At 44.1% G+C, this 26,564-nt stretch overlaps 1 protein-coding gene and 2 long non-coding RNA genes across 6 annotated transcripts in view; 2 read left to right on the forward strand and 1 right to left on the reverse strand.

Annotated features, from left to right (window-relative positions):
- Positions 1-1,079: 1,079 nt before the first annotated feature.
- LOC138924857 (uncharacterized) lies at positions 1,080-21,744 on the forward strand. Of its 3 annotated transcripts, XR_011440184.1 has the most exons (6): positions 1,080-1,355; positions 2,435-2,698; positions 10,395-10,466; positions 17,979-18,039; positions 19,579-19,863; positions 20,471-20,882. It is a non-coding gene; the product is annotated as an uncharacterized lncRNA (long non-coding RNA). The 3 variants fall into 3 exon arrangements; XR_011440183.1 differs by lacking the exon at positions 10,395-10,466 and having other exon boundaries at positions 1,178-1,355; positions 20,471-21,744; XR_011440182.1 differs by lacking the exon at positions 10,395-10,466 and having other exon boundaries at positions 1,215-1,355; positions 20,151-21,744.
- CPM (carboxypeptidase M) overlaps positions 6,925-26,564 on the reverse strand; it is a 62,919-nt gene continuing 43,279 nt past the window's right edge. For both annotated transcript variants that reach the window (XM_001917056.5, XM_070271902.1), the window contains 6 exons: positions 23,628-23,800; positions 22,055-22,239; positions 21,166-21,336; positions 18,249-18,401; positions 10,527-10,675; positions 6,925-8,498 (listed from right to left, as the gene is read on the reverse strand). In XM_001917056.5, the coding sequence (XP_001917091.2) occupies positions 8,256-8,498; positions 10,527-10,675; positions 18,249-18,401; positions 21,166-21,336; positions 22,055-22,239; positions 23,628-23,800 (1,074 nt within the window). In that variant the 3' untranslated portion in view covers positions 6,925-8,255. The remainder of the gene's footprint in view (positions 8,499-10,526; positions 10,676-18,248; positions 18,402-21,165; positions 21,337-22,054; positions 22,240-23,627; positions 23,801-26,564) is intronic.
- LOC138924859 (uncharacterized) lies at positions 16,954-17,499 on the forward strand. The gene is made up of 2 exons (XR_011440186.1): positions 16,954-17,062; positions 17,232-17,499. It is a non-coding gene; the product is annotated as an uncharacterized lncRNA (long non-coding RNA).

A 26,564-nucleotide genomic window follows, 5' to 3' on the forward strand; every position in this document is an offset into this window, starting at 1 on the left:
CCCTGATGGTGACACACACATCCAGGTGCTGACTAAGTTTATTGTGACTTGAGTCCGGAAGCTGATTTAAAGCAGGAGCCTGGGGGCACCGAGCCAGACCGCGGTGAGCTGCTGGGTCAGTTAGTTTAGATTTTTCTTTTAACAAGAGTTTTAAAGGTACTGATTGGTGTGTAGGTCTGTGGGCTCGTGACACCAGCTGCGGGCCCTCATGCCTGGGGGTGTGAGAAGTCTGTGGCTTTACTGGTTGGTTGGACTCTGAATTGGGTTTTGATTTGGTATTTACAAAAAATACCAATTGTTAAAAAATAATTCCAATTATTTGGTATTAAAAGATAATACCAGCTTAAAAAAAATACCAATTGTTTAAAAGTTTGTGGCCTTTTTGTCCCATAGCCAGCTCTGAATTATATGATACGGAGTTTTTTACATTTGCAAATAACGATTTAAAAACAAAAATATCTGAAAGCACTAGCACATTAGAAGGCACTCAGAAATGTTGAATGTGTTAACAAATTGTAAAATGGACTGTTTACAGGAATAAAAGCAACAGAAAATGGGAGCGCGTGCGCAGCGACCAGCAGCCGGGAGCGCCCCCAGGTGCTGAGTGACATTTGACAGGCGCGTGCCCACGGTCGCCGGGAGGCAGAATGGACTCGATGGCACGGACAACAGTGCCCCCGAAATGGGACATTCAGATATTGCCGGAATAACATCGATTCGGCCTTTCGTGCGCTTGCTGGCTCCTCCCTGCGGGCGCCCTTGAGTCGGGGACCCGCCCCGGGGGAGCGCTGCCGGTTTGGGGTCTCGCCGTCCGCCCGGTGGAGCGCGGGTCCCCGGTCCCCGCAGGCGGGCTCTGCGTCTCACCTGCGCCCCGGGAGGCCCGGGCCCCCTCCGCCGTCCGGTCCCGGGGCGGGAAGCTGGTGGGCCGGGGGCGATCGCGTGCCCCACCTCCACCGTCAGGCGCCCCTGCTGGTGCCCGCCGGCTTCTCGGGGTCGGGGGTCAGGATCCCAGCTCCCCGCTCCCCGCTGTCGGGTCCCCTCTCCGAGCCCCGCCTTCTGTGTACCACGTGCGCATCCCTCCCGCCCCCGGCGGCGGCAGCGTGGCCCTGGTTGGGTTAGGGATGTGCCCCTCACTGGAAGTTGGAGGGGACACAAAGGGACCCGCTCCCGCCGCCCTGATGATGACGTCTTAGAATATTAGTACTCTGGATAAGAGAACCCTAACTGATTGTTTCAGGAGCGCCGGAAACCTCCTGAAGGCCACGGCGCCTTTGAAGCGCTGGGCCTCCTCTGGTCCTTGTTTCAGTCCCCGGACCTGCCTCCAGAATACCATGCGTACGTGCTCTGCCGGCAACGTAAGTTACCAAAATATTCACGTTCCAGATTCCAAAGTTTCAACTCTTCCTATTTTTCACGTTACTGTCATGTTATGTGAATTTCATTTTTTGTCTTGGTTAAATTTTAGCACTTTCGTGCGTGTGTGTTTGGTTCACACCTTCCCAGGCCATACCCTGGATTACCCCCTCTCCAAGATCATGGTACATCTGCCGAAATGGGCTTCACTGCCTTTGGTGTCCCCCAGTTTTGGTGCATTTGTAGATTATTTTATAGATATCTTCATGTCGCTCCCCTGATGTAAATATTGAAAAAAACCTTCAATAATTCTATTGCTTGTTGGATATTAGCTCAAATGTTCTGCCTGACCGTTTTGGACTTCAGAGCTCTCTCTGAAATGGGTGCTTTCTTCTCACCATTCTCTTCTTACCCTTTTTACCTTTTCTTGCCTCCCCTCTCCCATGACTCCTTTTCATGTTCATCCTGGTGGAGTGGGAAGGGCTAACTTCAAAGAGCAGATCTGGAACTTCCTTGCTCCATGATAGAAGCAGAGACAGGAGGTGGCTGGAGTCTCAGATGGGGTCTGGCGGCTAGCAGAACTTCTAACACTGGCAGTTGTTGAATAATACTCCGCCTGCCTCCATTCAACGGCCATCACCACTTCCAACACCCAGCTGAGGTGGCCTTCATTAACCCTGTCTCTGGTTCCACAGGGCCCCAGCCCTGAGATACTGTCCCCTTATGTTCCCTGACATGTCGCTGTGTATCTTCTCTCCTTTTGTATCTCCTTCCCCGGGTGCCTGACAGAACACACTGTGGGCACAGCCGGCTTTTGGAAAAGGCTGTGGATTGAAGGAAAGCAGCTGTGCGTCTTCTCTACAAGAGGAAAAGACAGTTTAAAAACACCTGAGAAAATATCGTCCATGCAATAAATTCCTTAAATGGCAGAAGAGAAACATTCTAAGGAAACAACGGTCTTTAAAAGTTGATGGGGTGTCAGAAATGTAACAGAACTGGGAAAGCTTCCTTAAAAAACAAAGCTTCCCTCTGTATAAAAAAATACTTTTCTCACCATCATTTATTTTGTTTCTTTTTAAAGAGGCATGTCAGAAGACCAGATCTCTTTAGTTAAGCACCGTTTTAACCCAAGGCAGCACCACATCGGGAGTTCTCCACGGCACCCACTAATGTAGGGGGACGCTGAACCGCGGAGGAGAGGTCGCCGGGCTAGACAGCAAAGAAGTGGCAGGAGTTCTGGTCTCAGTTTTTAGAGAAAACACAGACTTCCCATTTCAGTCCTGAAATCCTTCACGGCTCATCCCTCAGAGCCTCGTGAGATGAGCACTGAAGAAAAATACTACGCGTAAGTGTTTGAAGCACAGATGTCCTTGCTCAATTAGGAGGAAAGTGTTATTAACTTTGACCTAAGTTAGTCAACTGTTAGTTAAGTATAAACTCTGGAAATGTTTCATGAATATGTAAGAATAGGTGTAGCAGTTACTTGTGTAAACTGGGGCTTCTAAAACTTGTGGTTCCGTTCTTTAAATCAGTTGCTTTTCTTTCGTTATAAAATTAGTAAGTAGAAAATTTCAAAAATGAAGCAGGAGAAACTAAAACATTCTATTCTCCCAAAATAGGCTGATTACTTGTTTATGCTTTCTTTCGTTCACTTGTTTTTCGTATGCCTAATATTTTAAAATTTCATTCATTCAGGGGCCGGCCCAGTGGCGCAGCAGCTAAGTTCGCACAGTCCCCTTCAGCAGCCCAGGGATCGCCAGCCTGGATCCCGGGCGTGGACCCATGCACCGCATGTCACGCCATGCTGTGGCAGGCATCCCACATATAAAGTAGAGGAAGATGGGCACGGATCTTAGCTCAGGGCCAGTCTTCCTCAGCAAAAAGAGGAGAATTGGCGGCGGATGTTAGCTCAGGGCTAATCTTCCTCAAAAAAAAAAAAAAGTAAAATTTCGTTCATTTAAAAATCATGCCTTGCTTTTAGGGGTGGCAGGTGGGGAGTAATGGATGCTCTAAGGAGCTGCACGTTAAATATTGATGTCTGGCTAAAATACACCAAGGGGTTCCTATATAATAAGTTTTCTTTTGAAAACAGAAAAACTGTTCCCAGTTTATTTTCCAAATTGCAATATTTATCACTTTTTAGAAGTTGGTACCTGTAGGCTAGCCATTTCCTCCGCAGCCTTTCTCATTTCTGTTGCTTCTTTAGTGTGGTTCAGAGGCTGGACGTACCCTTGAGCCTGACCTCTGTCCTATTGGAAACTCTACATTATCAGGGCTGTGTGGGTGAGCGTGAGGGCTGTCACTTTTCCAGTTCCCACAGCAGGCAGATTCTCTGTTTATAACTATGCTCTGTGTTTCAAAGGCACTTTGAAATCAATAACATTTATTATTCAGGACAAAAAATTTCTCCCTATATCAGCATTTCCAAAAATGTGTTTGGAAATCTAGGAATGTAAGTTCAAAGGAATGGTACTAGGCTAAATTATTTAAGAAAATGGTTCCTTGGCTAACTGTTTGGGAAATCCATTTCTTTCTTGCATGGTTTTTTAGATCCTTTACTACAGTAATGTGCATTGCGAATGTTCCAAAGTTTGTTTTGTTTTTCTTTTTACCAGAAGGCGCACATTTCATCCATCGTCTGCTCCATGTACAAATTAACTTGGAATATAACATGCATATTAGGATGGGTTGATACCATAAAAACTGTTCTGGAAGGACTATCTGGGCTTGGAAGAGTTATTATAATATTATTGCCTCATAAAAGGTCATTACATTTGTTCTTTCTCGGGCTTTATTTGGTGGTAATCAGTCCTCTCTAGTCTATGGACTTTGTTGTACTTGCAAAAGTACTTCTTTTCAAGGGAATGTTATGGAGAGAAACAGCATTCTGGGCTGGCCCCGTTGCGTAGTGGTTAAGTTCATGTGCTCTGCTTTGGTGGCCTGGGGTTTGCAGGTTCAGATCCTGGGCATGGACCTAGCACCGCTCCCTTATCAAGCCATGCTGTGGTGGCGTCCCACATAAAATAGAGGAAGATGGGCACAGATGTTAGCTCAGTGACAATCTTCCTCACAAAAAATCCAGCATTCATTATTTACATGAATATTAATTCTTTATTGAGAATCAGAAATATTGTAAATTTAGTGAATTCAGAGGTAGTCATGGCCCCTGCCCAATAAAACTTTACAGTCTTAGACAATTTGTGCATTTTAAGTTAATTGTAGTACAAAAGAAAGTCACTGAGAAAACTTGTAAAATCAGCTTGGAAGCATCCGCGAGGCTGTGGAGTTGTTCTTGTGCTAAAGTCTGACCAGGCAGTTTGTGAGCAGTCCCGCCCAGTCCAGTCCCTGCTGCTTGGTGACGTGAAGAAGTCAGCCCCTTTCCCAAACTTCTCTGTTAGGTGCTTTGACCTTTTTTTTTTTGCTCTTTAACCATCCTCATTCTCTCCTCCTCCCTCCATCTAAAGTCATGAGGAAGATAGAAAGGACCTGTCATAAAACAGACATCAACTGTATCGTCACCGTGTAGAGTAAGAACCATGCTTCTCCGTCAGCAGCTTCTCCTGTTGCAAGGAGACGGTATGCTACGCTCATTTTTCTGGATTCCCTAGGAAAAGCTATTTCCAATCCAATGTCAGATATAAGTAGTTTCTAAAGGTAGAGCTAACTTCCTATACTGACGTTTCTGACGTATCCAACAGCGCAAGTCTGAAGGTGACACAGTAAGCAGCGAAATCAACAGGCACTTACCTGCTCAAGGTTTCTCTAAAACACTCCCCCCATTTAGATGCATTCATGTTAACATTTATCATCACTTGAGTAGGTACATGAAAAAAGCTGTGTTACTTCATGAAAATTTGCTTAAATATTATGCAGTGATCATTCTAGCTAACAAATGTTTTTCAGGCAAATTCTGTTTATATCTGAGGCAAAAAATTTGGTCTTTAATAAGTTATGTTATACTGCCTTCAAAAGACTTATGCCACCTGAGTGTTAATTGTCCTTCCTCCACCTGGGCAAGCACCAAAAACGGCGGCGAAGTGTGGCATCTGACACTGCAGCGTCCAGAGCCACAGTGGAGAGGGCTTCATTTCACAAGTCAGGGAACTGGAAGTAGGGGTCTGAACCCAGGGCTCCTGCCTCCTACTTATCCTTTTACCCCACATGCCGTCGTCTTCTCTCCCATCTTGAAGACCTTTGCTGGGTTGGCGTCTCCACAAAAGGAATTACACCTGAGCCTGGAACGCGAGGCCCACAGGCCCAGCCTGGAAGGGTGCGGACGGTAGGAGAGGCGTTATGCAGGGGCACTGAGGTCTGAGCGGACTACGGTCAGAGCTCCACGTTGGTTTCTCCCCTCTGACGCCTCACTCGATGCGTGGGGGTGGAGCTGGGGTTCTACATACTAAACCCTGGCCACTAACTGGACCTGTGAGCACAGGGCCATCACCACAAAATAGGTACCCCAAACCTGCTCTGAATTAAATTCAGGTTTGCCTTACGTTTGGTTTGGAGATTATTCTAATTGTTTTGCTTGTCTCTAAATGATTTTAGGTTTGCTTCAGGTAAAATTTCTGATTTTAAAAACATTATTTCCTTAAGGAATTTACATTAAGGCTCATGAACCAATTCAGATTTTGGTTCATGTCCCTTCAAAAATTGCTTTCTTGGAAAAGGAAAAGTTAGAACTCAGAACGCCTGATTGGAAAATTGATGAGGCTTTGATAAATCAAGTAGTTTTATATAGTTCTATATGTATTATACCAAAATCACTTTCTGCAATATTATATTAATATTCACTTTCAAGTATATAATAAATTACTGGTTATTTAAATAAAAATGATCAAAGTATTCAGGTTATTACCAAATTTAAAAGATGTGATTAAAAGTCTACAAATTCTGTTTCTGTTAACATGTATGGCTCTGTGCATGTAGCAGAGGCTTGCACAGGAGTAGCTCCCGAATGCCCGTGTGTCTCCCCTCCGTTGTGCTGCTCAAGCATCCACCAGGTACGAGCCCAGCACAGTTTCCTGTTCAGATCCTAGGAACTTTCAGTTTAAAGCAAGCGCCAAGGAAACTCGCCTCCCATGAGCAACACACAGCACTCAGAAACCTGCTCACCAGAATTGCTCTTACGTCTGTCTGATGCTGCCCCTCCTTAATTCTTACATATAATGTTTTAAGAAAGGTTAACTCTCATTCCAGTGGAGAACAGTTGCTTCAAATTGAGTACTAATGGTAAAAATTTTGTTTCCTGATAAAAAAGGGTGCTTGTAGTGTTGTTAACAGGTAATGTAATACCTTTACATTAAATGCGCAGTCCGGTAAAAGCAGGTATTTGAATTAATTTCTCGATACACATGCAAACAGTCCTCTGTCAGTGTTACCAGTGAGCAGGAGACTGCCAAAGCATAGGACCTAGTTTCATAAAATGACTTTCAAAGCTTTGTACAGTTTCTGGAAGAGACGGGAGCAGGCTGCTGGAACCGTTCATTCATTCATTCATTCAGTTCCTACTGACTGCAAGGCTCAGGAGCTAAGATCGAATTTTTCAAACAAATTAAACATAGCCAGGTCTCAAAGAGCTCACCTTTACCAGTGAAAATCACACATGTAGACCATAATACAGTATGTAAATCCAAAAACAGAGGTGACCCATTTAATTTGGGGAGCAAAGAGGAAGGGTCCCCAGATGGACTGGGAGGGTGGAATGGAATGGAACGGGGTGATGCTCAGCAGAGGCTTCCTGGAGGGGTTGGTCAGAGGGCATTCCAGACAAGGGATCCAGACCCACGGTGTGAGCGTGGCAACTACAAGCAGTTGGTTGTTGATTTTTGTTCTAAATAGACCCCCTTCCCCAGTGCTGCGTGGAGGATGGATCTGAAGGGGAGGAACCTGGGGTCAAGAGACCAGGCAAGCGGCTGCAGTGGTGGAGGCGAGCTACGACGGCCCGCACTTGGCCGTGTCAGTAGCCATGGAGAGAGGGGAGAGTCGATCAACATTCGTAATGAGCATGCGTCTTCAGTGGCTGCATCTGTCGGGTGAAGAGGGAGGAGGAAGTGTCAAGGATGACTCCCAGGTTTCTAGTTTGGTGGGGCCAGGAATTGAGACAGAAGATGGGAGGAACAGCCACTCTAGGGAGAAAAGTGTGTTCAATTTTCAACACGATGAGTTTGAGGTACCTGTGGGTCACACCCGGGTGATAGGTCCAGCGGGCAGTCGACGTGAGTCTGCAGCTCAGGCCAGAGGTGAGAGTCACGCCTTGGGGTGGTCAGCATTACAGGACTGTGGCATCAGGTGCAGAAAGGCGGGGACACTTACTTAACCGACCTGTTGCTTTGGGGCTCTGCAGACACAACCTTGTCATCCCGTCAGGCCTGTATCTTCTTGGCCACTGAGACACGGTTGACCTGTTTTCTCTCATATTTCCTTATTTTGTTCCTTATTAGTGAAACCAAATATTCCCGGCCCATCACCATTTCTCCCCGTGCTGAGAACTGATTACACATGGCACCATCTCTTCACAGGTGGCACTCGTGGCAAGGTCTTGCATGTAGGAGGCGATCGATAAATGTTCATCTTCATTGCCCATATTCATCTGGCTCCCTGTCTACAAAAGGAGCTCCTTTTTTTCTTGCAGGAACTTCTTTTTTGCTTCTCAAGTTTAACTTCTTACAAGTCTCTGAGACAACTTCCAGGTGAGGTGTAAGGGGGCAGTGCTCGCCAGGTAGGCGTCTTCCCTTCACCATCACCGCCACACACTTCTTGTCGCAGGGTTTGGAAACAACCGCTTCTCTCCTTAGGGAGGGACCATGGCGGTTACCTGGTCGAGGTCCCCCAGGAGTGAGAGGGGCAGTGAGCAGTCCCCGATGCCAGGTGGTAATGGCGGCTGAGTCTCAGATTTTGCTTTACTTGAACAACAGGTGAAAAAGAGTCACCAAAAACAAGAACAGACCGGGCTTTGTTGCAGCCGAGTGGCTTGGCAAGTCACTGTACAGAGGAGTCATGGGGCATGAAGGATTTGATTCTGGGATAGAATCCAGTTGTCCTCTGAATGGAAGTAAAATGTCCATTTTAAGAGCACTGAAGTTCTGGGATTTTCCCGGAATAATCACCTTTGTGAGGTGCGGACTGTGTCCAGGGACTGTAACCTGAGGGGAAACAAGGAACAATTATCTGAGTGACTGCAGATGTTTGGTGCTGCCAGCACTGAAGACACCGATATCCACACCACAGTGCGGCCTCTCTGAGACGTGTAACCATCGGCCAGGCCTCACGGCTAGTAACGCTTCAGGCCCGCTGGCTGAAGGAGTTAGCCAGTGCCTGTTGGGATGGACCACAGCGGTTGATGTTGTCGCTAAGAATTACAACGTGAAATGAAGACAGGTCCCTTCTCTGGAGAGACAAGTCAGGAGAAGGAAGCAATAGACCGATTCTGCCCTCTCATTTCATGGAGAGCAGAGGTAAAGAGAGGGCTGCGGCCCCAGGCTGTCCCTAATATTCTTTTCTCAATTTATTCCATTTTCCTTGCAGCTCATCTAAGTGTCCAAGTTTCTTGCTTCCTTAAAAAGCTTGGATTTTACCTGGTTTTGTTCATGAGTCTGAATCTTCAGCTAGATTTGTCTTTTTGGTGGAGGAAATGATCAGGAAAAATGGGACAAATGCTAAACTAACCATAGGTCACGTGCACTGAAAAATGCTTTTATTACATATGTGGGAGAGGGAATGACGTTTACATAACCACTCACTGGTCTTCAGCCATTCATTTCAGCTTCCAGAGTCTTGTCTCCCAGTCTTGTCCTAGAACTAGCAGCCAGAGCCAACGTGGACTGTGTTAGTCTACCTACTTGGAAATGAACAATTCATAACTTTATAAAAGGTGTGGCCTATATGGAGTTGCATAAAAATAACTTAGATTCACTACAAAGAAAACCCTTTTTTTCAATAGATTAGGAATGTCCCAGTAAATAATAAGAAAATAAAGGGTCTTTTTAGGTAGATTCACATTGAGTTGAGGTCTTTCCCACTCTCTCCGTCTTCTCAGGAGGAGGAGAGAGTCTCGAGAGGAGGCTGTGGGGGTGACCTGTGAGCAGGGAGACCCTGCATCCCAGTTTATACACTGAAAACCATGCCTTTTATTATGTCCTAATGATGCAGTAGTGAAATACGAAGCCAGTTTTGACTACAGAATGATGATGACCTTCTCCCAGGAGTAGCTCTGTACAGACAGTCGCTGTGCTTGGCATCAGACCCACTTAAGCAAAGTAGAAGAGTCTTGAGTTTCTTAGAGAAATCCTATCAAAGAGGAGAGGCACAATCTGCCCAACTAAATCAGGTACTTATTCATTTAGTTCATGGACGTAAATCTACTCGGGCTAGACCAGTCCATGCCTCCTCCTAGGAAGGAATGACTCAGAAACACACAGCTTACCTGGAATTTTACACGCACGATTGGAAAACTCACCATCATTTGCTTATGAAAGGGCTGCAAAATATGTCTATCACTTGCTTAATAGAATGGTAGCATTTGTGGATCAAGTTTTACTTGTGTCCCAATCTATTTTTTAATAGCAGAAATTATGTTTCATGGACTGGGCATTAAAATGGTATTCCATGAAGCTTGGAAGTACTTCGACCTTCTTGTTTAATTACTATTAATAAGGTTTGTCCCCTTTTTTTAAAAAAAGGTATCACAAGGGGCTGGCCCCGTGGCCGAGTGGTTAAGTTCGCGCGCTCTGCAGCAGGCGGCCCAGTGTTTCGTTAGTTCGAATCCTGGGCGCGGACATGGCACTGCTCATCAGACCACGCTGAGGCAGCGTCCCACATGCCACAACTAGAAGAACCCACAACGAAGAATACACAACTATGTACCGGGGGGCTTTGGGGAGAAAAAGGAAAAAATAAAATCTTTAAAAAAAAAAAAAAAAGGTATCACAAGAAATAGGATTTGGCTTCTATTAAAAAAAAATTAATTGCCAGTTGGGAAAAAACCTGACTTTTTTGTTTGTTACCATCATTCCAACCTCTCCCACTCCCGCCAAATGCAGGTCTGACGTCCTTTCCTTCTGTCCTCATGAATCTACTTCGGGACTTTCCAGACTTATTTAGATTCCTACTGGGTGAGTAAGTATTGTGAGTTCTTTAATACTTTAATAATAATAACTAGGATGTATACTCACATTTATTATATAGGACCCAGGCAAGAGAAGGAGATAATATTCTCCAAATTTGTTGGTTCTATAGGGGCAGATATGTTTTCTGTCTTGGACTTCTACAATTGCATTGGGTAATGGATTTCCATTCTGATCAAAAACTTGACCCTTTACACCTGCAAGACAAAAAGAGAATTAAATGTTAATACCATGTTTCATGGCATATGAAAAATGATTTTTGTAATTATTTAATAAAAATATGCTCAATATTTATTAGCTAAGTTAATAAAGTGTTTGAGAAGGGAAAGTAAACTTCTTTAAAAAATTGAGAGATAACTGACATATAACATTGTATTAGTTTCAGATGTACAATATAATGATTTGATATATGTATATACTGTGAAATGATCACAATATATCATTAACATACTTACAGATTTTTTCTTGTGATGAAAACTTTTAAGATTTACTCACTTAAACTTCAAATATGCAGTATAGTATTGTTAACTATAGTCACCATGCAGTACATTACATCCCCAGGATTTATTTATTTTATAACTGGAAATTTGTACCTTTTGCCCACCTTCATCCATTTTACCCACTCCCCACCCCCCACCTCTGGTAACCACCAATCTGTTCTCTGTATTTATGAGGTTTTTTTTCTTTTAGATTCCATATATAAGTGAGATCATATAGTGTTTGTCTCTCTCTATCTGACTTATTTTACTCAGCAAAATGCCCTCAAGGTCCATCCATGTTGTTGCAAATGGCAGGATTTCCTTCTTTTTTTAACGGCTGAATAGTATTCCATTGTGGGTGTGTATCACATTTTCTTTATTCATTTATCCATCAGTGGGCACTTAGGTTGCTTCCATGTCTTGGCTATTGCAGATAATGCTGCAATGAACACAGGGGTGCAGATATCTTTTCAAGGTAGTGTTTTTGTTTCTTTTGGATAAGTACCCAGAAGTAGAATTGCGAGATCATATGGTGGTTCTATTTTTGACTTTTTGAGAAACTTCCATACTGTTTTCCATAGTGGCTGCACCAATTTACATTCTCACCAGTAGTGCACAAGGGTTCCCTTTTCTCCACGTCCTCACCAACACTTGATTCTTGTCTTTTTGATAATAACCATCCTGTCCTGGGTGAGGTAATAACTGATTGTGGTTTTGATTTGCATTTCCTTGATGATTAGTGATGTTGAGCATCTTTTCACATACCTGTTGGCTATCTGTATGTCTTCTTTAGAAAAATGTCTAATCAGATCCTCTAGCCACTTTTTAATTGGATTGTTTTTTGTTGTTGAGTTGTATGAGTTCTTTATATATTTTGGATATTAATCCCTTTTCAGATATATGATTTGCAAATATTTTCTTTCATTGGTGGGCTGCCTTTTCATTTTGTTGATTTCCTCTGCTGCAGAGGCTTTTTAGTTTGATGTAGTCCCACTTGGGATTTTTTTGCTTTTATTGCCTTTGCTTTTGGTGTTAAATCCAAAAAATCATTACCACGACTGAAGTCAGGGAGCTTACCGCCTATGTTTTCTTCCAGGAATATTATGGTTTCAGGTTTTACATTCAAGTCTTTAATCCATTTTGAGTTAATTTTTGTGTGTGGTGTAAGAGAGTGGTCCAGTTTCATTCTTTTGCATGTGGCTATCCAGCTTTCCCAACTCATTTATTAAAGAGATTGTCCTTTTCCCATTGTAGATTCTTGGCCCCTTGTCCTAAATTAATGGACCATATATGCATGGGTTTATTTCTGGGCTCTCTATTCTGTTCCATTGATCTGTGTGTCTTTTTTTATGCCAATACCATACTGTTTTGACTCCTATAGCTTTGTAGTATAGTTTGAAGTCAGGAAGCATGATACCTCCAGCTTTGTTCTTTTTTCTCAGATTGCTTTGGCTATTCAGGGTTTTTTGTGGTTCCATACAAATTTTAGGATTTTTGTCCTATTTCCATGAAAAATACTGTGGGAATTTTGACAGGGATTGCATTGAATCTGTAGATTGCCTTGGGTACTATGAACATTTTAACAATATTAATTCTTCTAATTCATGAACACAAAATAACTTTCCATTCATTTGTGTTCACTTTCTTTCGTCAGTGTCTTATAGTTTTCAGTGTACAGGTCTTTCACCACTTTGATGTTTTATTCTTTTTGATGTAACTGTAAATGCGATTGTTTTCTGAATTTTTCTTTCTAATAGTTTGTTATTAGTGTACGGAAATGCAAAAGATTTTTTAATATTGATTTTGTATCCTACAACTTTACTAAATTTGTTTATTAGTTCTAACAGTTTTTGTTGGAGTCTTTAGGGTTTTCTATATATAATATTTCAACTGCAAATAGTGATAGTTTTACTTCCTCCTTTCTGATTTGTATGCCTTTTATTTCTTTTTCTTGCCTAATTGCTCTGGCTGGGACTTCCAATACTAATAAAAGTGGTGAGAGTGGGGATCTTCATTTTGTTCCTGATCTTAGAGAAAAAGCTTTCAGTTTTTCGCCACTGAGTATGATGTTAGCTGTGGGCTTGTCATATATGGCCTTTATTATGTTGAGGTATGTTCCCTCTATTCCCACTTTGAGAGTTTTTTAAATCATAAATATATATTGACATTTGCCAAATGCTTTCTCTGCACCTCTTGGGATAATAGGACTGCTTGGAACTCTGCTCTCAGAACTGCTTTTGCTGTATCCCTAAGTTTTGGTATGTAGTGTTTCCATTTTCATTTGTTTCAAGGTATTTTTTGATTTTTTTCTTTGATCCATTGGTTGTTTGGTAGCATGTTCTTTCACTTCTACTTTTTTGGGTTTTTTCAAGTTTTCTTCCTATAAGTGATTTTTAGTTTTATACCATTGTGGTCAGAAAAGATGCTTGATGATTTCAATCTTAAATTTATTAAGACTTGATTTGCAGCCTACCATATGATTTACCCTGGGGAATGGTCCATGTGTGCTTGAGAAGAATGTGTACTCTGTTCTTTGGATGGAATGTTCTCTATATGTCTGTTCAGTCCATCTGGTCTAATATATCATTTAAGGCCATGTTTCCTTACTGATTTTCTGTCTGATCTATCCATTGATGAAAGTGGAGTATTGAAGTCCCCTATTATTACATTGCTGTGTATTTCTCCCTTTAGGTCTGTTAATATTTGCTTTATATGCTTAAGTGCTCCTATTTTGGGTGTGTAAATATTTAAAATATATCTTCTTGTTGGATTGACCCCTTTATCATTATATAATGATCTTTTTTACAGTGTTTGTCTTAAAGTCTATTTTGTCTGACATAAGTATAGCTACCCCAGTTTTCTTTTGGTTTCCATTTGCATGGAATATATTTTTCCAACCCTTCACTTTTGGTCTGTGTCTGTCCTTACATCTGAAGTGAGTCTCTTGTAGGCAGCATATAGAAGGGCCTTGTTTTTTAATCCATTCAGCCACTCTCTGTCTTTTGATTGGAGAATTTAGTCCATTTACATTTAAAGTAATTATTGATAGGTAATGTACTTGTTGCCATTTTGGTAATTGTCTTCTGGCTGTCTTCTAGTTCCTCTGTTCCTTTCTTCTTGCTTTCTTTGTGATCTGATGATTTTCTATAGTAGTATGCTTAGATTCCTTTCTCTTTCTCTTTTGTAAAAACCTGCTCTAGGTTTTTGCTTTGTGGTTACCATGAGACTTCCATAAAACTACTTATATTTATAACAGTCTATTTTATGTTGATAACAGCTTAAGTTTGAATGTATTCTAAAGCTCTACAATTTTACTTCCCTGCCCATGTGTTATGATTTGATGTCACAATTTATATCTTTTTATCTGTTGTCCCATTAAAAAATTATTGTACCAATAGTTATTTTTCTACTCTTTTATCTTTTAACCTTCATAGTAGCTTTATAAGTGATTAATCCACTACCTTTACAACATTAATTATTATGAATTTTACTATATATTATACCTTTACCAGTGAGATTTATACCTTCCTATGTTTTCCTAATTATTGCCCTTTCATGTAAGCTTAAAGAAGTCCCTTTAACATTTCTTCTAAGGCTGGGTTAGTGGTAATGAACTCCTTTAGCTTTTGCTTGTCTGGAAAACTCTCTCTGCTTCAATGCTGAAAGACAACTTTCCCAGTATTCTTGGCTGGAACTTTTTTCTTTCATCATTTTGAATATATTACACGACTCCTTGCAGGCCTGCCAAGTTTCTGCTGAAAAATCAGCTGATAGTCTTATGGGAGTTTCCTGTATGTAAGTAGTTGTTTTTCTCTTTCTGCTTTTAAGATTCTCTCCTTGTCTTTAACTTTTAACACTTACATTATAATGTGTCTTGGTGTGGGTCTCTTTGGGTTCATCTTGTTTGGCACTCTCTGGGCTTCCTGGATCTGGATGTTTTTTTCCTTTCCCAGGTTAGGGAAGTTGTCAGCCATTAATTCTTCAAATAAGATTTCTGCCTCTTTCTCTCTTCTCCTTATGGGACCCTATAATGTGAATACTGGTCCACTTGATGCTGTCTCATAAGTCTCTTAAGCTATCTCATTCTTTTTCATTCTTTTTGCTGCTCTGACTGGGTGAGTTCCACTGCCCTGTCTTTGAGTTCACTGATCCCTTCTTCTGCTTCATCTAGTCTGCTGTTGAGCCCCTGTAGTGTATCTTTCAATTCAGTTATTGTATTCTTCAGCTCTGTGGCTTCTATTTGGTGCTGGCTTACAGTTTCTATCTCTGTTGAAATTCTCATTTTGTTCATGCATTCTTCTCCTGAACTCAGTATCTTTATGACCTTTATTTTGAACTCTTTATCAGGTAAATCACTTACCTCTGTTTCATTAAAGTCTTTCTGAGGTTTTACTTTATTCTTTTGTTTGGAACATATTCCTGTTTCTTCATTTTCTTTGACTGTATTGGTTTTAATGCATTAGATAAAATAGCCTCCTCTCCCGTCTTGAAGGCATGGACTCGTGTAGGAGATGAACCTTATCCTTCAACCTTTTCCTATCTCTTGGTTGCCTCTCATATCTTTGTGCTTGGCCAAGCAGCCGGCTTTATTTTTAGTGGTTTCCAGTAGTTGAGGGTGTGCCAAGACCTGTCACCGTCCCAAAGGGGAGGATCTTAGTCAACATCTAGATTCAGGCTGATGGGAAGCCAGGCCCTCAGGCAGCAGCTATTAAGGTATGCAATATACCTCTTTCAGGGGAAGACTGGGAGATGAGCACTTTCTGTCTGTTCCCTCTGCACTGAGCCCTGGGGTGATAGCTAGTTAAGAACTATTTATTTGTTTGCCTGTGAACACAAGCCCTGCTGGCCAACAGTACCAGGTGATCAAGAGATGTGTACACAAGATCCTTTCTTGGAGACACTGGGGACCTGGGGTGGAGCAGAGGGAGAGCGTGAAGATGGCACCTGCCACCCTCCCTTGTCTTAAGAGCATTGTAGTTGGTCCCTCGATGTGTGTTTAATTAAAAGCCTACCCCTCAGGCCACCACTATGAAGACATGGGAATAGGCCTTTTTCACAGGAAGACGGGTCACTTTTCAGTTGGCTGCCTTGCTGGTGGTAGCCAGGTGAGACCGTGGGCACAAGCGGTTCTCAGTTTGCTGCAGCCTGCGGGTCTCATGGATGTAAACCCCGTGGCTTTCAAAGCTAGATGTTTTGGGGGCTCGTCTTGGGTGTAGGTCTTCACAGTTGGGGTGCTAGCTGAGGGGTGCACACCCTTTGCTCCTCAGGGAGAAGCGTGGAGTTGTAAGTCCCCTCCTGATGGTGGGCACCATGCCAGGGATGGAGTTTATGGTGAGACTGTGTCTTGGCCTCTCCTACCTATTTTGATGAGTTTTTTCTCATTTGCCTAAGGTGTAGGAGTTGCTCAGGTAGTTTTTGGGTTTCTTTCAGAGGAAATTCTTCCCTATGTAGCTGTAGACATGGAGTGTCCACAGGAGGAGGCGAGTTCAGGATCCTCCTACATCATCATCTTGACCTGGGACTCAGTAAACTTGTTTCTGATGTAACTTAAAATACAGTCAGTTTAAATGTGATTTACAGCTTAAATTGGTTTGTTGCTGAATATTCCATTTGTAGCACATATGATCAAAACGAGAGCGCATAGATGACAGTCTGAACCCATTCCTTCCTTCCCAAGTTGTTCACCCAGTCTGCAGCTGTACTGCAAGAGTGCCATGGGTGGATTCCATGAAATCTGAAACACAACTCAGAAATGCCCACGTCTTCATTTACAATAAGATACTTATCTATGCAAGGAAATCAATAGTTCTGTCACATGGTTGGGCAAACTGCCTGGGAAACAAAATTATAATCACAAGGTTGCTTGGAAGCAGGGACTCGATTGTTGGGGTCCTGTTGCTAATAACAGGAGCAAATATTTACTGAGCAGTGAGTATATTTCAGGCTCTATGCTCAGTGCCTAATGTGCGCTTTCTCACGGATCCACACATCAACTCCACGAGGCAGGCAGCGTCACCACCACAGTTTTACAGGTGCAGAAGCTAAGGCTCTGGATTATTAAAAACCTTCTCAAGCTCATGCAACCAACTGGTTCAACACAACCCTGTGAGCTCACTAATAATCTCGTGTTCAGGGTCGGGGGCACTGGGGGTTGGGGACGTGGGTATGGAGGGGGAGGGGTGGCCAAGGGAAGCCCCTAATTGTCCTTGTACTCAGCCCTGGACCCCTGTGCTTCTGACTTTTCCCTCTCTCAGCTCCCTCCATCTCTTTTTAGCAGGTGGAAAGCTTTGGTGTGAAGCATGCAGAAAATTCCAGGAATTATGCAATTGTGCAGCAGACCCATGATGTAAACCTCTTCAACACAAACACCCTCCACTTTGGCTTGATGTGGTAGCACGACTACTGTGCCACTTCCTGATATGTTTCTTCCCTCAAGTCATTTTAACAGAGAAAAATATCTTTAACTCTGGCAAAACAGAAGAGCTGTCCACACCCTGCCCGAAGAGGCCCAGACCGGTTCAATAAACTTGGACTGTGCCTGACTCCATCCTCATCACAAGCAGTGTGTTTCTCTAGTGCAGTGGTTCTCAAGTGTGGTCCCTGGACCAGCAGCATCAGCATCCCCTGGGCAGATGTTCACCATTTGAGACCCACTCACGCAGGGACACACAGATGGGGCATGGCCACATGTGTTTAAAAAACCCTCCTGGTGGGTCCACCACACATGTCTGAGAACTATGCTCTGCCACATTTAGTCTGTCCATCGTGAGAAAGGCCAGCCAGCCGTCAAAAGACCGGCTGGGGAGATTTCCACTGCCAGGTCATTTGGCAGAGTTGAGGGCTGGGACAGGTTGAAGCTAATGCCGCTAGGTCACCCCCTCAGTTCCAGAAAAAATGTAAAATCCACGTCCAGTGTTCTCTGGGTCTTGACAGCGTGTGGCGAGTGACGAGCAAACTTGGCTTTTTCTAAATGGGTGATGATGCAACAGAGTAACAACCTGTTTTCCTGCTCTTTTGCCAGATTTCCGGGTCATTCAACATGTAAAATCAGAAGTGTTCTGGATTTTACAGCCTGCATTAAGGTAACATACGTCTCACTTCCTCTGATAGGAGCCGCATTTCCCACACACTGCAGGCATTCATGCAGACAGAATTCTTAACTATTGGTTCTGGTGCTGAAAATGAGGCTACAAGCTAGAAAACATAATAGGGGCTTGCGTTTTCTCAACCCAAAGGTTTTGCCAGATGCTATATTTTGTGTCGACAGGAATTAATGAGAAATCTTACAAACCTAGGTGCACCTGTTTTATATATTCAATCAGCGAGGCTTTGTTAAAATTCCAGAAGAATGGAAGCTTCTCCTCGGGAGGATATTTACAGCATGACAGCTCCAGTGTAATTTCAAAACACTGGGCCCAGATGTAGTTGTAATCTTGCATTCCACCTAAAACACAAGCATATTTAACTTTTTTTAAGGTCTAAAATTGGAATGTACCCAATATCCCGTACCTTGGAGACAAGCAAATCAGACAGATGCAAGGAAAGTGCATATTAACAGGAAGAAATGAGTTTGCCATATTAGCATGTAAAGGCAGGGCTCGACATTTCCTTCCCAGGCTTGACCAGGCCCTCCAGAGTATTCCTACCTGGGTAGCTGGACCGGAGCAGACTCAAGTTCAATTGTGCATCAAAATTAAGGGGGATGGGGAAGGGTCATTTTTTTAAACCATACATTACAAAAAAGAATCTTCAAATTACATTTCTTCCCCAAATTACATTTTAAACAGATATGGAATGAGATTTCTTTAAAAATATTTCCACAAACCATGTATAAATACATCTATTACGTAAGGCTAAGTACGTTAATTTGAAGGATAATAATGGCCGTTGACCGAGTGTTCCTGTTGCCGGGTACTGTTTGAGGGGCTCCGTATCAACACTTCCATCTTCACAGTAGTCATTCCCTGTATTTCCAGGTGAGGAGCCTTAATCACAGATGGGGAGCCCCGTGCCCAGGACTCCAGCCTGTGCGCGGCGGGGCGTGGGTCCCGAGCTCTCACCCGTTACACGGGGCCGCTTCTGAGGACGGAGGGGGGCACTGGGCTGACTCGGGACGGAGTGGCCGCTGCCCAAGCCCACTCTGCAGACCTCACCTCCGGAGACAGGATTTCAAAGGGTTATAATCACACTTCGTATTTTCTAAGATGCAAAACTTTTCATATTTTAAAATCTCTGAATTGGGGTTGTCTTAAATTTGATGGCTGAAAAACTTCATTGTGTCATTGGTTTGGCTGGAAATAGTTTTTCTTTCTTGGCAGTACAGTGTACTTTACAATCAATGGCATCTTGGATTTGATGAAATATACACTTTGAAGGCGGTAGTTTTTGCCAGATTTTAATTTGTTATACTTGATTACCTGCCCAATAAGATGCATATTCTCAATTCCATTAGGGTATTTGGGAAGTACTGAAGGAGAGAAAAATCTTATGCTAAGAAAATAGTCAAAATATTATATCAAAATACTATTTAAATATTTTGTAGGTCCAGATTTCAGCCAGGAAGAACTTCTCCATCCTTTTATTTCCTTTACTTATAAGTTTTGTCTTTCTCTCTGACCTAGTTTTCACTAAGAAATAGAAGAGGGGAAAAAGGAAGAGAGAAACAACATGGAAAAAAAGCCCTTGGCTGGATGGCTGTGTCCCACGTGGAAAGAATTAAACGGCATGGCCGCTGTGCAAGGCTGCGGGCCGAGGCTGCCAGGCATGGAGAGCATGTGTGGCTCTGGATGAGGCCGTCAGGCCTGGCTGTGTGACCTCCAGGCTGAGCCAGACGCTTTGTCCTCAGCTCCTCAAATCGCTGGCCTGGCCCGCATTTTTTCTCAGAAGGATACACAGCCTACACACAGGTACACTTGGGAACAATGCCCGACAGCAAAATTAGGTTCCTCGCTAATTTCCCACACATCTGGATCTGTCTGGAAAGTTACAGACAGTGCACACGGAGGACAGCTCTGCCATAGGGCAGGAGGGGTCCTTTCCTCCCCAGGCAGAGTGACGAGCAGGGGCTGGCTGGAGGCCTGGCGTGGGGTAGGGAGGCTGCATCTTGGACAGCAAAGAGAGGTTTGGGATGCTGTGGTGTCCAGCTGGCCCTGCTGCCTATCAGTCATGGTCTCTGTTTGTTTATATTACCTAGAAAGCTGGCAGAGAGCCACCCAGACATGAATGTATCAGCTTGTGCAAGAATACCCAACAGCCTGTGCTGTCAAAGAGGCAACTGGGGGAGGGCCTGGATGCAGAGGGGCGGCCTGCAGCTTGCCGCTGGTAGGGGCAGGCTGGCCAGGCTCGAGGGGGCACTTCCACTGAGGCAATGGAAACCGTCTCCCCGCTCGCCCCTCCATCCTAGGTCCCTCCTATTATCTCTTGGCTCCCAGACTAGGATGAGTTCTGACACCCCTGGGGTTCTGCTCATATCTTTCCTCCTGAGAAGAACATCTCCCTCCCATGTTCCCACAGCCAGTCTCCTCCCCCACTCTTTCACCTGGCCATCCTGTTGCAAGGGGGGAAAACTGGGGGCCCCCTCGCGCTGAATCAGCCTGAAGAGTTCTTTTGTTCAGCCTGCAAAGTGGCTTGAAAATCATGAAACTTCACAGACAAATCCAGCTTGTTTTACAAACAGGAAGATGTAGCAGTATTGGGATTGCACTGCCACATGGCAATAATTAACTGGCTCTAACTAGCAGCTGTCCCCATCGGATGAGACATAAACAGTACATTTCTCCAAGGTCTTCACTACTCCCTATTGCATTTTGGCTGTATACCCTTGTGGTACACTGTACCTGTTCTAAATCTCTGTTTTTCTTCTAATTACACTGCCACTACAATGATTTCTTTCCATGTCGCTCTTCCCTATTAAACTGGAGGGGAAGACCTGTGTCCTGTTCATCTTTCCTGGCACTGTTCCTGGCGCGTAGCAGGTAAATGCTGAAGGAGCATCTGAACGGATGAAGGAGGCGTGGCAGAGAGGGACGTGTCTGAGCATCTCTCAAACCGTCAGTCACCTCCACTGCTCTTGTGGTGTTAGCCGACAGAGATGCTGGAAGGGACTGCACCGTGCCTAACGCATTCTGACAACTGCCAGGGTCAACGAAAACCAGCCAGCACCTCTGGGTGACAGCAACAGGAGAACGGTAGCATGAAGAGAAACTCACCTTTGAGTGGATACCAAGAGTATCCATTTGTAATCCCGTTAGGAAAGTTCATTTTGTTTTTACAGTGATCTCCTTTCTTCATGTTGGCATTTTTCGAAGCGTAGGTGTGAGCGAGGTATTGAAAAACGTCATCATCGGGGGTCAGGCTCCGGGAGTGTAATGTCCCGGTTGCTGTACATGAAGGACAGACCAAGACCTGTCAGCTGACGTTTGGGACAGAGGAGGCTCTCATGACACTAATGGGCAAGTACATCACCACATCAAACACAAAGCCGCCAATTTCCTAGAGAAATCCTCCGCCCATTTCCACGAGTGTCCACTCTACTCTTCTTCCTATGAACGTACACATGGCGGCATCACGCAAAATAAGCCATCTACGCATCCAGACTCCTCCTACATCAGCCCGGAGGTTAAATGTCCTCAAACACTCATGCGAATTTCTGGAGGGCAGTAACCTTTCCTCGGGGACCGTCGGCCTTAGATGAAGCCACTGTGATATTTTAAGTCCTTGGTACACATCTCGTCCCACAGAGTTTTAAGGGGAGTCAGCAATTATTACTCATATAATTAACAAAGAAAGCAAGGTTGTTCTGGTTTTATTTTCTTTCATTTCTTTTTATTTTCTTTGTCTCTCCTGTGAGAGAATCTAAATGCCCGATTTTACTATTTCACGACGAGTGTCACGTAACCCTGTTGTTGGCTGTCAGATCAGCCACATTGTCATCTACCGTTTACAGGTTGTAGCAGGGATGGCTCAGGGTTGGGAAAATAAGGCTTTCTAGCCCTGCCCGAGAAGCTACGTGGGGAGAGGAGGAGGGTACCCCACTCCGAGGCTGAGTACACAGTTGCAGTCCAGCCCGAGGACGCCCGAGCCGCCCCGTGTGCTTACCTGGAACCCCGTTATCAAACGGGTAGCTGGCCACCAGGGCCCCGCCGTGCAGGTTTGCAGAGAGGACAAAGGTCTCTGTTTTCAGCCACTCCATGACCGCCACCGTTTCAGGCTGCCTTGACACGTTATTAGATTCAAACGCATCGGGGAAATTTCTGTTCAGGTCATAGTAGTTGTTATTTTCCCTTTAAAAGAAAGAGTTTTTAGGGTTTACTGATGGCACGTGAGGGAGCGGATTCGTTCAGTGTGCAGCCCTCTGGCGTGGGCTCCCAGTGTCTTTACAAAGATAAACATAGGGTGGTGGGTGCTCGCCTGGGCAGCCTCTCACGATCCACCCCTGGCATCCATGCAGTGTGTGGTCCCCTCCCACGTGACGTGCCCTCGCCAGTGGGACAGCAGCTATCGTCATGTGAGCAGAGGGTTGGTAAGTGTGTGCATTCTGGGTTCTTGCTCTTGAAACACTCCCTTTTGGAACTCTTTGAGACCCCACGGTCAGGCACATGGAGAGTCCACACGGGAAAAGGAGGAGTCCAGGCGACAGCCGAAACAGAGACTCCAGACACCTGGGCCGGGCTCGTTGGCTCGGCCAGCCCCAGCCGGGCCCAGACCTCACGGTGCAGGGACCAGCCGTGCCGGCCTGCCCTGCGCAAGCGCCGAACTTGCAGAATCGAGGGTGGTTGCTTTAAGTACCTAAAATTTGGGGGTAGTTTGCTACATAGCAATTGATAACAGAAACAACAGGAACGTGCCACTTCATACAAACGTATTTTTGAAAAGTGGACTGGCCGTGTTTCAATATGCTAGAAAAACTTGAAGGGAATCAAGTGGTGAGATTTTATTTATTTTTGGTAAAAGCCAATAACTGCACAAATATAAATGTATATTAGACATAGGCGTTCCAAACTTCCTGAGGCAGCTTGAAACAAAACGAGCTGCTTAAATCAGAAATCCGACAAGACTCACTCTTCTTTGTGGTTAGTTCTTGTACTGGCTTAAAAAAATCAACCAGTAACGACCGAGGGCCTCAGGGCCGGGCCCTGGGGATTTCTCCACAATGCACAGGGCAGGATTCCCACCCTCGGGGAGCTTACTGTAGCCAGGAGAGAGACATCAAACAGGAAATCAGACCTTAAAACTGTGCTATGAAGATAAGGCGCCAGGAGGCAGGCCAGCGTGACTGGGACCTAACATACGACAGGTTCGGGGAGGAGTCTGAGGAGATGCTGTGTGAGCAGAGGTGGGCTGAGGAGTGGGCGAGGCGTGTGCAAAAGGGCTGAGGGGAGAAAGAAGCGGGCAGCTCCAGGAGGGGGAGGTGGGGCAGCGGGAGCAGAGGGGCGAGGGGGTGAGGGGGGCAGCTGGCGGGCTCAGGGGTCACTGAAGCCTGAAGCCTCAGTGAGGGTCTCACTTTTCATCTGATGGCAACAGGCAGCCCTGAGGAGGTTTCAGCCCAGCAGTGACCTGACGCGGGCTCTGACACGGCTCCCCGGCTCCTCCACCAGCACCAAGGGGGACAAGCTGACGGGGGCCTTTCTGTTTTCTGTTTTCACATAAAGACAGATGAGCCCCCCCGTACCTGCCATTGCTGTAAAAACAGTCGGGCTTTTTGACAGCTTCAAACCCGTCCGGGTTCATGGAGGGCATGATGTGGATGCGGGTGCTGTTGATCAGACGTGTGATCTCGGGGGCTTTTCCATCATTGGTTACGAGATAGTCGATCAAGTGGAGCAGCAGTTCCCGCCCCACAGTCTGCGCGTGTTGAGAGATAATGGGGTGCTATTAGGCCAGAGGAACACAGTCCCCAAAGCACAAATTCCCCAACGAGCGATCTGCACATGATGTTTCAGACCAAAACCAGTTGAGACCACTGTTTCTCACGCATATTGATACTCTGGCAAGTGGCGATCAACTCTGGAGTGCTGAAAATTGTTAGTAAAAGTTATAAGAAAAATCTAAAACAGTTGCGGGCCAGCCTGGTGGCACAGCGGTTAAGTTTGCACACTCTACTTCGCTGGCCCGGTGTTTGCTGGTTCGGATCCTGGGTGTGGACCTACACACTGCTTATCAAGCCACACTGTGGCAGCATCCCACATAGACAAAATAGAGGAAGACTGTCACCGATGTTAGCTCGGGGCCAATCTTCTTCACCAAAAAAAGAATTAGAGTGGAGTAAAGGTTATTCTTATAATTTACTTGCTTTCTAAATTTTAGAGTCTCAGAAGGCGTGGGGTTCTGTGCCCACGAGCATGCATGGTGTGTATGAAAGCTGTCACGTATGTCTTGCTGGATAACAGACTGAGAACCACTGCATTCAATGTACGTAGATTTTAATACAGAAAAATCCAAGTTTGTAGCAAGCATAATTTAACTAGGTTTCAGATTTCCAAATTCCCCTACTTCCAAATTTCCCTCTTGCACATCTGTGCAATTTCTGCCGTATCTGTGGGTTTCTGATCTTCACATCCTCATGTTTCTGAAACTCCAGTCATCTGCACATCATTCTCACAATTTTTTGCCGTATCTGCATATTATCTGTGCTATTGTTTAGTTTATATTTTCTTTAAATTGGCTCAATTTTTACTTACATTAAACATGAAAACCTTTGTGTCTTTACCGTTTTGTTAGATATATGTTTCTGATGTACATTAAAGTGAAAGCATGACCATGAAAATAAAAATGGTCACATCCACCTAAAATTATCTTATGTACCACCACCGACTGGGAAACTGAGGACCTGTGAGAAAGACTGATTGCTATACAATTCCCAAGGGAGAGATTTACTATTTTTCTTACTTAAAAAAAGTATTTCACATTTCAGCCTTATTTTAGAAAGGGTTGACTAGGCTACGTCAAGCTCTCCCTATAGTCCTGGGTTCGAGGAATCTGCTTCTGAGTGTGGAACGTTTACCTCCGACGTGAGATGAGGGGCTGTGGAGGGTTAGTCAGTGGGGACCCAGGGCCAGCGGGGATGGCACGAGGACGGAGCTGCAGAGGCGTTAATGTGGCAGAGGGCAGGAAGAGGGTTTCAGTCCCAGCTCCACGGTAGGAATTCACTGTCGTGACAAAAGGTGAGCAATCCCTCACTTTGTGCCCCTCACTGGCAAGCAAAGAGGCCGCATTTGATGCATTCGTTATCCTGACAAACTCAGAATAATTGAAACTGGGACTAAGAAAACTTAGAATATGTGAATTACAGATTCAAAGGTAGCCTGAAAATTCAGAGTGGAAATATACTCGATTCTGACTTCTGTTTTTTTCCTACTCATTTCTATCTCCTTCCACTACCTTGATTTTTATTTTTATGGTTAAAAATCTCACTTGAAAAAGTCCTGTCAGACTAATAATCAAAAAAGTCAAGCAACCCACATGCTGGGTTTCCAATTCCGTGTTTTAAAAGCTCCAGCTCTTTGGAATCACCCTCCACGAGCTGCTCACTGGCTCCCTAGAAACAGTGGAGAAGGGGCCGTGGACGTTAATTTGTGCAAGGCGACTTTACGTGTGGAAAGTGGTTGATTCAAGGAGCTGTTCTGCCAAGGGGCTGGGGAAGAGCGGAAGCTATGGAGAGGGATGGCCAGGAACCACTTTAGCTCCTGAGATTTCCAAGTGCTGGTTGGAGACTGTAGGATGGTTCGATCAGAGGGAGAATGGATGGCTCAGACAGTTGGGAGGGAAAGTCGCGTGGAACCACATGGGGATTCTGATGGGCCTCCTCCGGGCTGCACTCGGGACTCAGATCATCCTCCAGTTCTTCCTGGAACTCAAGACACGAGTTGGCAATGAAATTCACCCAACCAAAAGCAAATGAAAACAGAGAGTAAAGGAGCTGTGGTTAAGGTATAGAACTGGATTAAGCCATGGTGACAGCCTGGGTACGGAACAGAACGTGAGGTTAAGGTTTATAATTAACAGAGAGGGTGGGGCCGGGCGAGAGGAGAGAGGTTTTTTCAAAGGGCTAATTTCTTCACTTCTCATGGCAAAGGGTCATAAGATACAACAAAAGTTAAAAGTACATCTTTGAAATGACTACAATTTCAAAGTTATTCCTACTTTTTTCCTTAGAAGAATCTTCTAATAAATTTTTTTGAGAAAATATTTATTAAGTTGACCAATTATTTTAGTTTCACTTCAGTTTGGTTCTGTTAAATTCAAGTAAAATTAAGTCTCATACTTCTTAAAAATAACATATATAATATGACACACATTTTATTTTATACCCTTTTACTTCCTCTCATCCTCTTACTACAGAAATAAGTATAGAAAGGTTTAGGAGGATGTCTGGCTAGTATTAGTCATGGTTATTTTGGAGTGACAGTACTCTAAATGATTTTTATTTTCTCTTATTTTTCTATTGTCTAATTTCTTCTAAATTAAACATGTTATTTTAAAAAACCAATAAAATCATGATAATTTCAAGGAAACAAATGTGTAACCAAGGTATTTTCTGTGTGCCTCCATATTCCAAAATGAATCCTAAGTTCTTCACTACAGAGGGTAAATAAAAATCTTGGAGATG

This window comes from Equus caballus, chromosome 6, assembly GCF_041296265.1.
Source record: "Equus caballus isolate H_3958 breed thoroughbred chromosome 6, TB-T2T, whole genome shotgun sequence".
Classification (NCBI taxonomy): domain Eukaryota; kingdom Metazoa; phylum Chordata; class Mammalia; order Perissodactyla; family Equidae; genus Equus; species Equus caballus.